At 41.1% G+C, this 14,041-nt stretch overlaps 2 protein-coding genes across 2 annotated transcripts in view; one reads left to right on the top strand and one right to left on the bottom strand.

Annotated features, from left to right (window-relative positions):
* The window catches only part of PPP2R5A (protein phosphatase 2, regulatory subunit B', alpha), a 26,951-nt gene extending 23,040 nt beyond the window's left edge, over positions 1-3,911 (top strand). Inside the window, exons 9-11 of the mRNA XM_009888560.1 lie at positions 66-215; positions 2,315-2,416; positions 3,232-3,911. Of these exons, the coding sequence (XP_009886862.1) occupies positions 66-215; positions 2,315-2,416; positions 3,232-3,364 (385 nt within the window). The 3' untranslated portion in view covers positions 3,365-3,911. The remainder of the gene's footprint in view (positions 1-65; positions 216-2,314; positions 2,417-3,231) is intronic.
* Positions 3,912-7,516: 3,605 nt separating this feature from the next.
* TMEM206 (transmembrane protein 206) overlaps positions 7,517-14,041 on the bottom strand; it is a 17,546-nt gene continuing 11,021 nt past the window's right edge. The window contains exons 5-7 of the mRNA XM_009888286.1: positions 12,902-13,046; positions 9,640-9,744; positions 7,517-7,839 (exon numbers count right to left, since the gene is read on the bottom strand). Coding sequence (XP_009886588.1) covers positions 7,678-7,839; positions 9,640-9,744; positions 12,902-13,046 — 412 coding nt within the window. The 3' untranslated portion in view covers positions 7,517-7,677. The remainder of the gene's footprint in view (positions 7,840-9,639; positions 9,745-12,901; positions 13,047-14,041) is intronic.

The following is a 14,041-nucleotide window of genomic DNA, read 5'->3' as shown; positions in this document are numbered from 1 at the left end:
AAAAAAAAAAAGCATACACCACCCCCCACCCCCCAAACTTGTAGCAATATATGTTGTGGTTGTTGACCCCTGAACTTTGTGTTTCAGGTTGCAGAAAGAGCTTTGTACTTCTGGAATAATGAATATATTCTTAGCCTGATTGAGGAGAACATTGATAAAATTCTACCAATTATGTTTGGCAGTTTATACAAGATCTCCAAAGAACACTGGAATCCGTATGTAATGTTTATCTATAGTACCATAAATAAATTGTCCACTGTTTCATGTTTGGATTGTAAATGTGACTTCATTTTTACTTAAATCAGATGAAATCAATGAGATTACGGGTGCTAAAATGGCTGTAATTTTCAGCTCTATCATGCTGTTCTGCATTGCTGTGATGGAGAACTGGAATTTACTGAAAAAGTACGAGGAAACTGGATGATGGTCTTGATAGTGTAATCACGTTTGATCTTATGTGTTAGTTAAAACTGCAAATTAATACTTAGAGCAAAACAATTTCCATGGGATGCTTTTATGCTTTGCTGTCCTTTACTACTTTAGATGAACAAAATTAGATCAGTGTCTTTATCAGTAGTTATTGCTGCCCAGTGAGATAAGAAGGGGAAAGATGCTATCAGAGAAGAGCAATACCTACCACTATAAAGGATGGTAGGAATGAGAAATGAGCAACTACTTTATTTTATATTTAATGCCACATGTTAGTATTTTTATATCACATTTGAAAGACACGGTAATTGCATAGAAATACTAAAAAGCAAAGTTTGCTTGTGTCCAGCACCCTGCATTGAGTTGCAAGTCAGTTTGCAGAATGTAAATCTCGTACAGGCAAAAGCCAGGGGAGGCAGGAGCCTTCTGCAACTTTGAAGTCAGATGCCCTGTTTTAAGCCCTTAGAGGCTCTGAAATCATTCTGAATTTATCTAGATGGCGTGTCTAGTTGGAAGTGTATCAGCTGAGACTGAATATAAATTTTGGAGAACTAGTTCTTGGAGCATTGGTAGTTACTTGGGAGCTCAACAAATTTTTTTAGCTGCAGACAGAAGTTGTTCTTTATGAAGGAAGTGAAAGACACAGGATAACTGTATACCTTGAGGAACAGGAAGTTTGGGGAAGAAAGTCTTGGTGTTAGCCTGTTTTTGAGGGCAGAGAAATGTGCTTATATCCATCCAGCTGTCTGATATGGACTTAACTACTTGCTCAAAATCAGGCTGTTCCTCTCAGGAAACCAAAACCCCGAATAAGTTTTTTGTCTTCAAACCCCATGAAAGCCAGTGTTCAAAAAAGAGAAGTGTGCGGACAGGCTAAGCGTATTGTGTGTTTTGAGTGAGCGTAGGGGCCTCTGATGCCTCGTGCCACAGCGGACAGTGTCCTGAAAAGGCAAACCTGCTCCTTTGGTTACTGCCTTAGATTGTCCTTTCACTCATTTTTCAAGGTCCCAAGACTGCACGGCACCCCTGCTCTGCAACCTTACAGTCAATACTGCTGTGTGAAGGTGAACTGCTAGCGACGGGAAGGATGGGGAAGACAGTTTACCTACCTTTTTGATTAGTGCTAAACTTAATGATAGGCACCTTCTTAATGTTTAATTTTATTGCTGTTTTTGCTTTTCTGTGTATAATTAAGAGTGGGCTTAAAGGAGAGACACAATATAATATTTAAGATAACTTATTGAAGTATGAATGCCTTCACAAAAGGAAGAATAATACCTAATGTGGAAATAGGGACAGCCGTGTAAGACACAGCCAGTATTGCTCAAGCTGTTCAGCTTCTTAAAGGTCCTAAGGTACTGGAAACCATTAGCTGATGTTCTCGGTTCAGTTCTCTAATGGGCAGTATGCAGCAAAGCTATCTGCTGCCCAGAAACACTTCTGGTAGAACTCTAAGTAGCTGTAGTAAACCATGTGCCTGTGGTTCCTCTGCTATGTTCTTTTGCCCAGTCTTGAAACTATTAGCCAGAAGTTTATTTTTCTAGACTCTTACATTTCATTACTCAAATACTACAAAATTATAGCTAAAACTTGATTAAAAGTTAACATAACTGAATAGCTTTACAGTACAGCCACAGTACTAATAATTATATCCTAAGCAATTACAAGTCGGGGATTTAAGATTAAAGAGCCATTTCAAAAAATGTTTAAATATGCGGTTTAATTTAGAGGAAATTACAGTAAAGGATTTTGTTTCAGAAACTCACTGACCTTACAGTAGTATCTTAAATAAGAAGCTCGAAGTCCAAAAAAGAAATTGAACACTTGTTTACTGAAATTAATTTTGTGTTGAGTAATTGTAATGGTTGTGTTCCTTCTGTTCTAGAACTATTGTGGCACTGGTATATAATGTGCTGAAAACCCTGATGGAAATGAATGGCAAGCTTTTTGATGAACTTACAAGCTCATATAAAGCAGAAAGGCAAAGGTACTGAATATTCTTCCAAATGCGTGTTGATTAATACAGCTGAAAAGAAACAAAACTTACTCCTGCAGCTATGGGGTTCAGTAGCAGAATTGCTCTGCAGTGAAACTGCTCATCAGATATTTGCTGCTGGGTGTCACTTGAGCAAGAAGCACCCTCGCAGGTGCGTGTCAGTGGTGTGGCGGGAGCTGAAGCCCGGGGAGGCGGCAGGAAGGCTCCAGCTCCCTGTCCTGCCTGGGCAAGGAGCGTGTGGGCAGGGAGCGTGCTCTCCTGTGGGGTAAAACTGGGCTCAGCTGCTGCTGCAAGTGGCCACTGGTGCTGGCTCTGCTGCTTCGGGGGTGCTGTCTGAAGAAAGCGGAACTGGAGAATACTTCATAGCTCAGCCAAAACCTCTCTTATCCTGCTAACCTACTAAGCAGTGCTGTTGGAGTAAGGGAGGCGGTGTGTACATTATCCTGGACCAGCTGAGCCCACATGCTAAGTCTCCTTTCAGTAGTTATGCTTTTCTCCCCCAAAGATGCTCAGTCCCTTAATCTGTTGGCACGTGATAGAGAACATCCTTAGAATTGCAGTCATCTGGGCAAAGCCACACTACAGCAATTGTCCGAATTTGTTGGAGTGAAGTTAGTTTTACCACTAACCGTTACCAACTTGTACGCTCACTTTTTAACAGAGGAAACCGTAATTGCCTCTAAAAATAGCTTTGGAGAAAAACCTACAAGAGGAGTTGCTAGATGTGAATCACAGTAGTTAAGTAACTGCATCTCCGTGTTGTACTTAAAACATGTCTGAAAGTGGTACTTCACTCTTTTCCACAGAGAGAAAAAGAAAGAATTGGAACGTGAAGAGTTGTGGAGAAAGCTAGAGGAGTTAAAGCTTAAGAAAGCTATGGCAGAAAAGCAGAACAGCACTCACAATGTGCTAAATGCACACAATACAAGTGCCAAATAAAAGAAATGACCACCTCTACTCGGAAGACATACTTTTTTGTACCCTTTTGAAATACATAAGGATTTGCAAAAGAAACCTCATCAGTATAATAGAAACAGCCAATTTTTTCTCTGGCAAATGTAAAGATTTGAATTTAAATACAGCAGTTAAGTGATGTCATTACCACAGCATATTGTAAATTTGTCTAATTATTGATATACTGTCACTTCCAATGTTTCATAGAACTGAATTATCATCCTTAATGAGTGAAATAATTATGGGAGTGGTGAGAATTATGACTTGAATTTTTGATCGTGTTGCACATAGGTGGTATAGTTTGCTATGTACATTTTTTTCCTTGTTTTATATGTGCTTTTCACATCGCTGCATACTTTGGTTAAGATGATAGAAAAGGCTTCTAGTTGTGCTGTATTTTCTCAAATAAAACCAAGGTACGTTACCAGTAACCTGAGATATTCAGTATGTACCCCTTACAGCATTGAAAGGAACTTGGAGGTGGTGCTGTCCTTGAATTCCCGATTGGATTTAGAGTTGGATTTATCTAAGGTTCACATTGGAATGAGGCAAAGTAGGGAGCGAAAGTCAGCTTGAACAGGCTGGGGTGGTCTGTGCGTCTGACCTGCCACTCGGGGAGTGCCTCTGCCCCACTCTTGCTGCCTCTTGGTCCTGGGCTACTTACAGATTTCCTCCTGCTACAGCTGAGGATGGAGCTTCCTCCAGAGAGCCCATCGATGATGCTCCTCATCAGCCCAAGGACGCCCTGCAGAGTAGTGCAGGTCACTGAGAGACCATCTTGGGTGTTTCTGCATTCGTTTTAGCATCTCATGAACTGAAGAATGAGACCAAAATTGGGATTGCCTTTTTTTTTTTCAGTAAGGAGGGAAGGATGTCAATAAATAGTTCCTTGTTTTATTTAAAGAAAATGCAGTCTGTTTCTTAAAAGTGGAAAGCTGACAATAGAAGTCTTGTCTGTTTACTTGATCAAGTATTTTTTCACATCTTTTATCAGAGTACCATTCCAATCTCTTAAATTGCAGTTGTGTGGAAAACTTTTGTAATGAAAGATCTTTGGGGAATTGAGCAGCATTCAATAAAGTCTTTATGTTTGTATTTAGTGCTGTATATCACATCTTTGTGTTTATAAAGACCAGGAGAATGAAAATGGTTTTTACATACAGCCTTTTAACTGCACATGTCTGACTAACCTGTGGTTTTTCACTGAGTGGCAAAAGTGTTGGAGGCACAGGCCACTGTGGTTTCATTTTTACGGGTAGGGTGGAAGGCTTTGTTCTGCTCCATGGTGGTGAGAACAGCCAAGGCAGGTGTCCTGGGCTTTTTACCTATCGCTTGGCTGGTTTTCAAGCAGTTTCCAGGGGGAAAAAGTTTCTACTCTGCTGTTTGAGTTGATTTTTATTATACTGCTATTGTTAGTTCATTTTTGTCTCCAAGAAGTTATGTTTCACAAAGGAAACGGGAATAACGCGCTGCCTGAAGTGGTGTATGCTTGTAACAGTGCTGTCCAATCAAAACCAATTAGTCGCTCCTCTCTACATGTCAGATTTTATATAAAAAGACTACATAATCAGCTGACTAAAGTAGGTTCTGCCATAGTAGGTGGCAGCCCAAAATTTGGGGAGGAAGAGAATCCTTTACTTTTCATAGTGCTGCTTGAAGTCCTGAAGCCAGACGTTAAACACTGTGGGGCCTGTAAGGGTGCACTTTGCCAGCTCTGGAGGGAGACGACCATCAGGCAGACACTGTTTACCTTGGTTCACCTCAGTTTAGTTCTTTAGTACCTTTTTCCCATGGAAGAATAAAATCTCAATTTGAGATATAAAATACTTTCAGCTGTTCTGCAGTGTAAAGGAAATAAATTATAGGGAAGTTAGGGAATCTTAACCTTGCAGTGGTACACAGCATAAAGTACTAGCATTTGTAATTGTTATGAGTTGTTAAATTTACAAATATGGGCATCAAGAGTAAGTATTAGAAGAACAACACAGTAGCTATAAGAGGCCATTTCACACAAATTATGCAACACTTCCTATTAGAATCACTCCTATAAATAGGTACATAAAAGAAAGGTTTCTTGGCTGGAATCAGCTGGCCTGCTCGAGGAACAACATTTCCTTATAAAACAAAAGATCTTGATAGCTGCGACGTAGTCACTGAAGCTGACTACTCTGGGAATTTATTTTTAAAAAAAGTACATTAAATATTGCAGAAAGGAGAGCATCCTTTATTTAACCACACCTCCTACTTACCCCAGAGATGGGGCTAAGCTGCCTTCCAACTTACCTTCTCTGACCCAATTTGCAAAAACAGAACAAAAAATGCAGTAGGATCAAACTGTTGTTTCAAAACACTTTTGTAAAATCCAAGAAATACCTGCTGTAATATCATTTGTTAAAGGAATCCTTGGGTGTTTCTTTCACAGTGAGGAATTAAGAAAGCTCACTTGTCTCTGTCTTACCTGTAGAAGAGGCCCTCAGCAGTGGGAAAGCAAAGGGCTGTAAGCTGAGCAGGCACGTCAGTGGAATGCTTTCCTACCAGCATAGGCTGTTATGTAGCAACACCAAAGGGTTTTTCTTGATGCAGATGGCCTAAGTGTGGCGGTTTTCATTTTTCTTCCTCTTCCCTATTACCTGCTCTCTGCCCTGCCCAAGTTTCCCCACCACACCAGCAACCTAAGGATGAAGTAGCTCTGAAACAGTGCTTCAACAGTGCCATGTTTGGCCTTTGCTACTCCCCTCTCCTCTTACCTCCTTCACTTACTGTGTACGATGCTAATCTACCTCACCTGAGACAGGTACAATATTGGCCCTGCTGGGCCTGTTCGAGAGCCACCACTGCAAGATACTGAAGATAAAGCATTGGCTGAACACCATCTGTTCTTGTATACAAAGGGGTTTTTTTCCCCCAGAAGAGTGTGACCAAGTTAGCTCAGACTAAACCATTCAAATTATGAACTGTTGGAAGTGCCAACACAGGACCTGCGGAAGAGGTAAGAGCGGTAATTGCAAGTGACTGATCGGCTGTAACCTCCTCCTGCCCTCACCTGTCTTGACAGAGGGGAACCTGTGGTTTGTTTTTCTTACAGTAAATTGTTGCTGTGTTGTTTAAGGCTGTGTTTGTGCAGTGCAGTATCTTGATTTGCTTTGGAAATCAGTTGAAAGTAATAAATTTTGTTCCAAAACACTTCCTTAGAAGGTAAAAAAAACAATATGAGGGGGTACTTTTGATACATTTACTACTATATTAATACCTCATTAGTAGAGGATGGAGGAAGCAAAATATGACTTGGTGTGCTCCTTTCCTTCCAACAAAGCCTTCAGAGCAAACGCAGAGTGGTGCACTGCTGCCCTGTAGCCTCCACAACTCCAAGTTCAGCATCTAGACTAACAAGGGACTTATAAGGAAGAAAAGCCTACACCACCACAGCACAGTTAGTTAGCACGCATTCTCTATATAATAGAGAATCACATTTAAATGCCAGGCTGATGAAAGACTGTTTTTCGGTTCCTTAGCAAAGACTGGGGGAAAGAGGGAAGAGCAACAGCCTGAGACTTAGACTTTGAAACCTGCCATCAGCTCAGGTGCCCAGGTATTGAGTTGTTGCAGTCTCCTGATTAGGAATAAATTTTTGGGTTTTATGTAATCTTCTTGCTGTAGTACCTCCGCCTGGACTACTGCCTGTAAAACCCCAGCTGAAGCTGAGAGCAGGTAGTTTCAGAGAATATACACAGTATCTTATTTGAAGTATTTTTTAATATTAAAGTCAATATACTTTAAATCAAAACTGACACATAATAGAATTCCAGTGTATTTTGTTTTAACACGTACTTTGGAGAGGGGAGGCCAGACTGTTTTGTTGAGTGCTTTACCTTCCACCAAACGCAGACAAGGAAGTAACTGCGTTACAGTAGCAGATGCAGGTCACAGCTCATGCTGAAGTTAAATGGTCTCCTGTTCAGAGAAGCATTCAAACACTGTCCATTTTTTTTAGAACTTAACCACTACAGTGTTGACTTTCTGAACATTAGTGATTCTCGGCTTTCCCCTTGGTCCCACCCTATATTGAGGTAAAAGCTTGTTAAGTTTGGAGTAGAAAAGCATGAGTTTGTTAGACCTGTCCTAAAGTTAGCTCTTTTCTGAAGGTCAAAGGCCAGTTCACTAGGCTGTTCCTTCAGCCATTGTTTTTCTTGAAGAAAACATACCTGTTTTGCATCTTTAATTGCTGCATTGCCGATCAAAGTTAATTCCAGTTATTTTCTATCCCTTCTGCTATGAATAGTTAAAAGGCAGTCTTAGTCTCAGTTTATGTGGTTCATTACTTGACTCCTCCTCTTCAGATGTCTCTTTCGTATTTTGATCATCCACTTAACACTTAACTTAGCAAAGTCTGCTGCCTTAAACAGAGCCAAAAAGATACCACAAAGAAGAGCAATCATGTTCCAGGGATTTGCTGTGATTATCTGAAAGAGATTAAAAATGTTATTCCCCATAAACCCCATATAAAAATGTATATGACTTAGCGGATATTATACCTATTCAATAACAAACAATGCCATTTTTCAAAGAAGTGAAGTGTTTTGCAGTGCCTTCTCCATACATCTGCCTCACACCATGTTTTTTCTGATTCCTGCCATCAGGAAGAAAACACACTGTACCAGCTGCTAAATTCCTTTTAGATGATGAATTGTTTAAAAATGTAGAGAACAGTTAAATTGCAAATTTTAAGATTAAGGATTAAACTTACTATAGCATTTAAAGATTTACAAAAATAAGCGGTCACATTGAAGATCTTCCAGAAGACAAAGCTAAAAGAAGCAACTACTGGAAGTCTTTAACAAGACAGCATTGTAATACTAGCCAGATTTTGACAACAGCAACTGTTTCTGCAAACCTACAGCAAGTATGTTATGGTTCTATTTCTAACGACATTTGGTTCAAGAGTAGTTAAGTTTGTTTATAGTTTGCAATTCTCCTCACACCTCTGGGCACAAGGATGACTTGGAGGATTTCAGATGAAGCAAGCAGAGCTAGGCTTAGGCAGCAATAAAGTAGCACGCAACTTTGGGACTCACCCTGGAGTCTGCAGCTCTGACAGTCAGCATGAGCACAGTGCTGCTAGTCATCACCAGAGCCAGAAGGTCTTAAACAGGCTTTCCGTATTTGTTAATCCTCCTAAAAGCAGCAGCGCTGGCTGCCAGTGCTTGTGAACTATGGCCTCTTCAGCAAGAGGAAACAAGCACCCCTAATCCACTGGATCAAGGGCAGCTTTCAGCGTGAAGGCAGCGGAGGTGTGAACCCCATCTGGCCGAGAGGTGCTGGGAACAGGACTGGGCTCTCGAGGCCAGGGAGGCACCTGCACTGAGGAGAGTGCCCGGCCTCCGCACAGACAGGACAGCAAGAGTGCAAAGGACCAACTACCCAATCCTGCCCCGCACCGTCTGCAATCACACTCTGCCTTTGGACAGGAAAACAAGAACTCTGGGTTTTGATGGTGACGGGCTTTGATTGCCAGATAGGGCCATTTTAAATGCAAAATTTTAAACAGATTCTCTTTGCGCACTTCGCCACTCCACATCTTTCTGGGGAGGGTAAATGCGTCTGACCTGCTCCCCTAGAACACTCGGAAAACAATATCTAGCTCACACACTTAAAGCACATGTGCCTGCAGCACACACCTGCATACCCTTTAAGCACTCCAGTGACTGATAGCGATCTTGTCTGGCACATCATACACCTCTAGCTGCAGCATACTGAGCTAAATTTTAAAGTGCTTTTTCTGCTTTTCAATGCAGTACCAAATTCTATTTGAATAAGAAATAAAAAAATACACTAGTCTATTTATTTTTATTATTCTAATTTAAGTCTAGGCTTCTTGCTTGACAATTAATAAAAGAAGTCATTAAATCGGCTTATGCAAGTACACTTATTTAAGCAAAAAGTTCAGACTTGACCTGAAGCTACACTTTGCTGGAGCACAAGGGGAGAGATGCTTTTTCTTAGCTACATGTACCTCTAGCTGCAAACAGAATGCTGAGTGTCACCAAGCCAAGGAAAGGCATCACATGGTCTTGACCTCCCCAGAACATGCATTACGGGATATAAGGAAGAACATGGGACTGAAATTTCAGAAGTAACCTCACTGTTCCTCTGAATTTCTGCTTGGAGTGAGGTAGAGGCACATGTACGCGTGCGCACACACACACAAACCATCAGCATGTACAGTCAGACAACATTTCAAAAAGGACTAGCATGTTACTCACATCTTGAACAGTCTGTATAAAAGGATCTTTCCATTCGAATACCACAAAAAACAGCTGGTCACTTCCTGGTTTAGTTCGCTGGTCAATATAGTTAACCACACTAGTCTGGAGAGAAAGGAAAAAAAGTGCAGGTTACTTTCTTCAGTGGTGTGATGAGTCTTCTGTGCAACAGAAAAGGCTTGTAGGAAGGTGAAAGCAGAAGATTGTTTAGGAACTTCCAGTTCAGCTTTCCTCTAGCTGGAACAAGAGGCTCCCAAAATATGGAAAAGGCAGTTTCCTGCATCTGTCTCACGTTCATATTCTTTTCCTATTTCTGACTTCACACTGCAATACCATTTTTACACTGGTAGCCAGCGCCTTTATTTTATTACATAGTTTTTCCCTTTCAAGGGGTGAAATTTCATTTGCAAGATTCATTTGCTTGGAGTAATACAGCATTTGGAAACTTCTTGTGAATGAATGCTAAATTACTTTTATTTACCAGAGAACTACATGATGGTGGCAGGAAGACTTTTTTTTTTTTTTTTGAAAAATCAGTTGTAGAATAAACTAAAAGATGCCAGAAAGTGCAGAATGAACATGGAAGGGAAAGAAGTCTAGATGTTAACAATTAAACCCATACTTCCCAGTATTGCCCATTAACTAGGTTACCATTTGAAACTAGTGCTGACCAGCAGAGCGGCTGACCAGCAGAGCGGTTTAGCACAGTTCCACAGAGCTGGGATAGCCAGGGTACAGTTTTAGATACCAAATGGATGTCACAGCCACATGAAACCACAGTCTTTAAGAACTACGGTCAGGAGAGTATTAAGACATGAGGCCTCGGGAAAAACATTTATCTTGTCTTGTAACACACCCCACAGCCCAGAAGGGAACTACACAGGGAACTACACAGAGTTTGTACACAGGCAGTAACAACGCAGTTTGCACTAACCCCCCTGCCACTAGGAGACAATATAAACTGCTCAGGAGCCAGGCAGTTACCTAACAGGGCAGCACCCTGGAGTTACAGCTGAACAAACAGTAGAAGGACTGCTCCCGCCTCCAACCCTCAAAGGAATATTTACATCTTGGTGTGTGCACACAGGAGTACTGCTGCTCCTCCTACATTAGTTTAATACTGTACTGGAAACAATTAATCCAGCAGTACCGTAACTTCATTTCAGGGTTACGACAGGAACTATAGGTATGAAAACAGTGGTTCAGCATACATTACATGAGTGATGACCTACTACAAAAACTTTCCATCTACCATGGCTTAGTTTCTTTACAAATACTTCAAGATTTCTATCGGCCTTCTCCACACACCTACACACCCTGCCCTGACCAGATTTTAGGCTGTGAACACATAGAAGTGGGAGCTGGAATACTGTATGTGTTTCTATTCAAAGCATATGGGCACTTCACCACCTCATGTTTTCTGGTCAAACAGCTTTGCTGCAGACTTACCCTATACTTCTACAGCTCATTTAATTATTGTAGCGTACCATGACCCGAACTACACTCATTCAGGAAAACTAAACACCAGGAAACAAGCAGTACACAAAGCCAAAGGAAGGCAATGGGAAAGGAAGAAAAGACAAAGTAATGACTACTGGGCTAGTTAGCAGACTGACTGTGCTATTTGACATAATTATTTGTATCCATCTTTCTGGTATGCCATCTCCCAGTTTTAGATTTGAAAGGCTAATGGACTTCCTTGTGCAATTTGAGCAGATGTACTGTCAAACAAAGCAAGTGCAATTAACGTCTGAGCTATTTTAACTTCTACTGTATTATTAATGGGGATCGGAAACCTGTAATTCACATTTGTACTGATTCCTCTTTCCTAGTTTGTTTTTTACAAAAAACACCCCACATAGCATTCACCTACCCAGATGATCAGTCCCTAACTACTGGACTAAATGGATGTTTATGGTCACAAAGAGCTCAGCTTTTTCTGAGTTTGAGTCGGCCTTTTGTTTCCACTTTGTGACGTGTTGGACTTGGGCACACAAAGGAGGACTTCCAAAAATCCTACACTAGGTAAGTACCAAATGGCAAGCGATACAGAGCTGTAGGTGATGAAGGACAGACAGACAACTGCTCTCAGTGCTTACATAGCAGCAGCTGACTGATGCATCCTTTCCTCTCCAAACTAAGGCATTAGTTTGGGACTTGCATGACTTTGGGATTTGCCTCTTGTCTTCCTCCAGTGGAGCAGGAGGGTACCCACCTCACAGTCACAGCTCTGGTCTTCCCTTAAGGCTCTGTCACATAAGGCCCTATCTGTGAGAACTAAAGATAGGAGAACTGAAGATTCTGCTTCATTTTAATCTCCACAAAGTACTCTTTCCAAGTGTACCATAGACTAAGAGACAGTGTTGTCTCTGAAACACATACTCTCTGAAAAGGACTACTCTTCAAATTCTCATTTCTCATCACCAATGAGACTCTTTCTCCCGAACCAACACTGGGAGCAAGATAACAAACTCAAAACACAGTTATTCTCCTGTCCATTAGTATGAACAGAACAGGAACAAAAGTCAAACTCATTTCATCTCTAGCTAAGTCTGCATCTTCCACCTGCATATTTTCTAGTTTTAAATGATGCAAGAAGTTGTTACTCCTTGTTTCTAAGGATACTCAACAGATAAAAATCTCAAACCCAAACAAAAAGCAGACATGAGAATGCTACAAAGGATACAAGGCTTATGTTTACCTCTTCATCCTAACATCAGCTCTTGTAGTAACCTAAACAATACTTCTTTCCAATACTAGCTATTATTTAGACAATTTCTTTGGCAGTTGTTCCCCACCTTGAACTAAAGGTAGCTGTGTTAGTATTTCTATGTTGGTCTTTTTGGACCCTTACCCTCAGACTACAGCTATCATTTATAACACATTCAAGGCCTGGATTTTCTGTCCTCCCCATTAGGAGATGTTTTCCTGAGATGTGTCACTAGGCCATACCAGCAGCTGCGCACATCAAGACATTTATCCTTTTACAGAACCTCCCCATGTTAAGAAAGAATGCCAGTAACTGTACAGCCAAAACTCCTCAGTGGCAAGTAGCGTAATGGATGCAATGAAACAAAAAACAAGCTCCTGATGTTTCACTTACTTAAACAATTGACCAACCTACCCACCCTTCTTCCAGCTCATATTGCTATTTGCCCCAAGAACTGGTTATGTTGGCCAATTATCATTAAAACCATAGAAGTAACCAGGTCGTAATAAACTAAGAGGTCCCAAAAATTCTTCCTGGGGATTTTTTTTTTACCTCTTGTTTGAATTCAACGGTCTCACTACCATCTTCTTCTTTTGTTTTCACCAAGGACATCTTGACCCAAGTTCGAAAGCCTCCGGAAAACTTCCAGCTGGAGTATGAACTTTCACAGTCCTTCATGAATTCTGCTTTTTCTGGACTAAACAAAAAAGACCATTACATTACTGACCAAATTCAGAGTGGTATGTGAGCGCTGTAGGCAGGAGAATGTCAGACCTACAGGCACTTCAAAATGTCTTCACAATTTCTTTTATGTTTCAACTGCTAAAAGTCAGCATACCTAAAACGTTGTTAGTAGTGACACTTTGATTAATGGTAGCACTTGCACTCACATTCTTAACCACAGAGGACTTACCTGCTGCGCTACCACCCTAGAGTTCTGCCTGCCCCTAGGGATTGTTCTGCCCTACAGGGGAGCTTCATTCTGCTCATCTGTCACCTCCAGGACAGAAAGGAACAAAGCCAGGACCCCAGGAAACAGTATGCCACAAGGCTCAGAAGCAAGAGATGGAAGGAACAGCCTAGAGGCAGGGCAGGCTGCTTCACCCCGTTTCTGGGATGCAAATAAACTGGTTGCAATGCAGGCATCCTTCAAATGCTTTGAAATTTACATTCAGCATATTCCTATTATTTTTGGAATGCTATATCTTTGATGTAAGGCTCCCAACTGCAATAACATGGCTGTTTTCCCATTATACAATCCCAGATATTTGTAGCCCCAGAACGGGGGGACTTTATGGCTTTTTTTTTTTTTTTTTTTTTTTAAATTACTGTGACCTTAACCCATTTTAAGGCTTCCAATACCCCTCACACTGCAAGTGCTAAAGAGGCAGCTCTAAGGCACATCTGATCTCCATCCTTTCTCTACCAACTGCACAAGACACAGTGAATTAACCATGCTATTTACTTGGAGCTCCTCGGTACTGTGATTTTAGCCACTTTAATGTCATCTCTATGAAATAAGCCTGGCCCTGCAGCTGCTTTTTCAACAAGGTTTCATTTGAAATGAAGGGGTAAACCACTGTGATGAGTCAGAATCATTAAAGCACAGACTGCTGATTTTTACTAAAGATAGATTTCAGGTTGCAGAGATGTGTCAGGGTACACTGGTCCTTGAGACAAGAGAAAGGGTTT

This window comes from Charadrius vociferus, unplaced genomic scaffold (assembly GCF_000708025.1).
Source record: "Charadrius vociferus isolate BGI_N301 unplaced genomic scaffold, ASM70802v2 scaffold340, whole genome shotgun sequence".
Classification (NCBI taxonomy): Eukaryota; Metazoa; Chordata; class Aves; order Charadriiformes; family Charadriidae; genus Charadrius; species Charadrius vociferus.
Note: the sequence above shows the minus strand (reverse complement) of the source record. Positions and strands in the feature narration are given on the sequence as shown.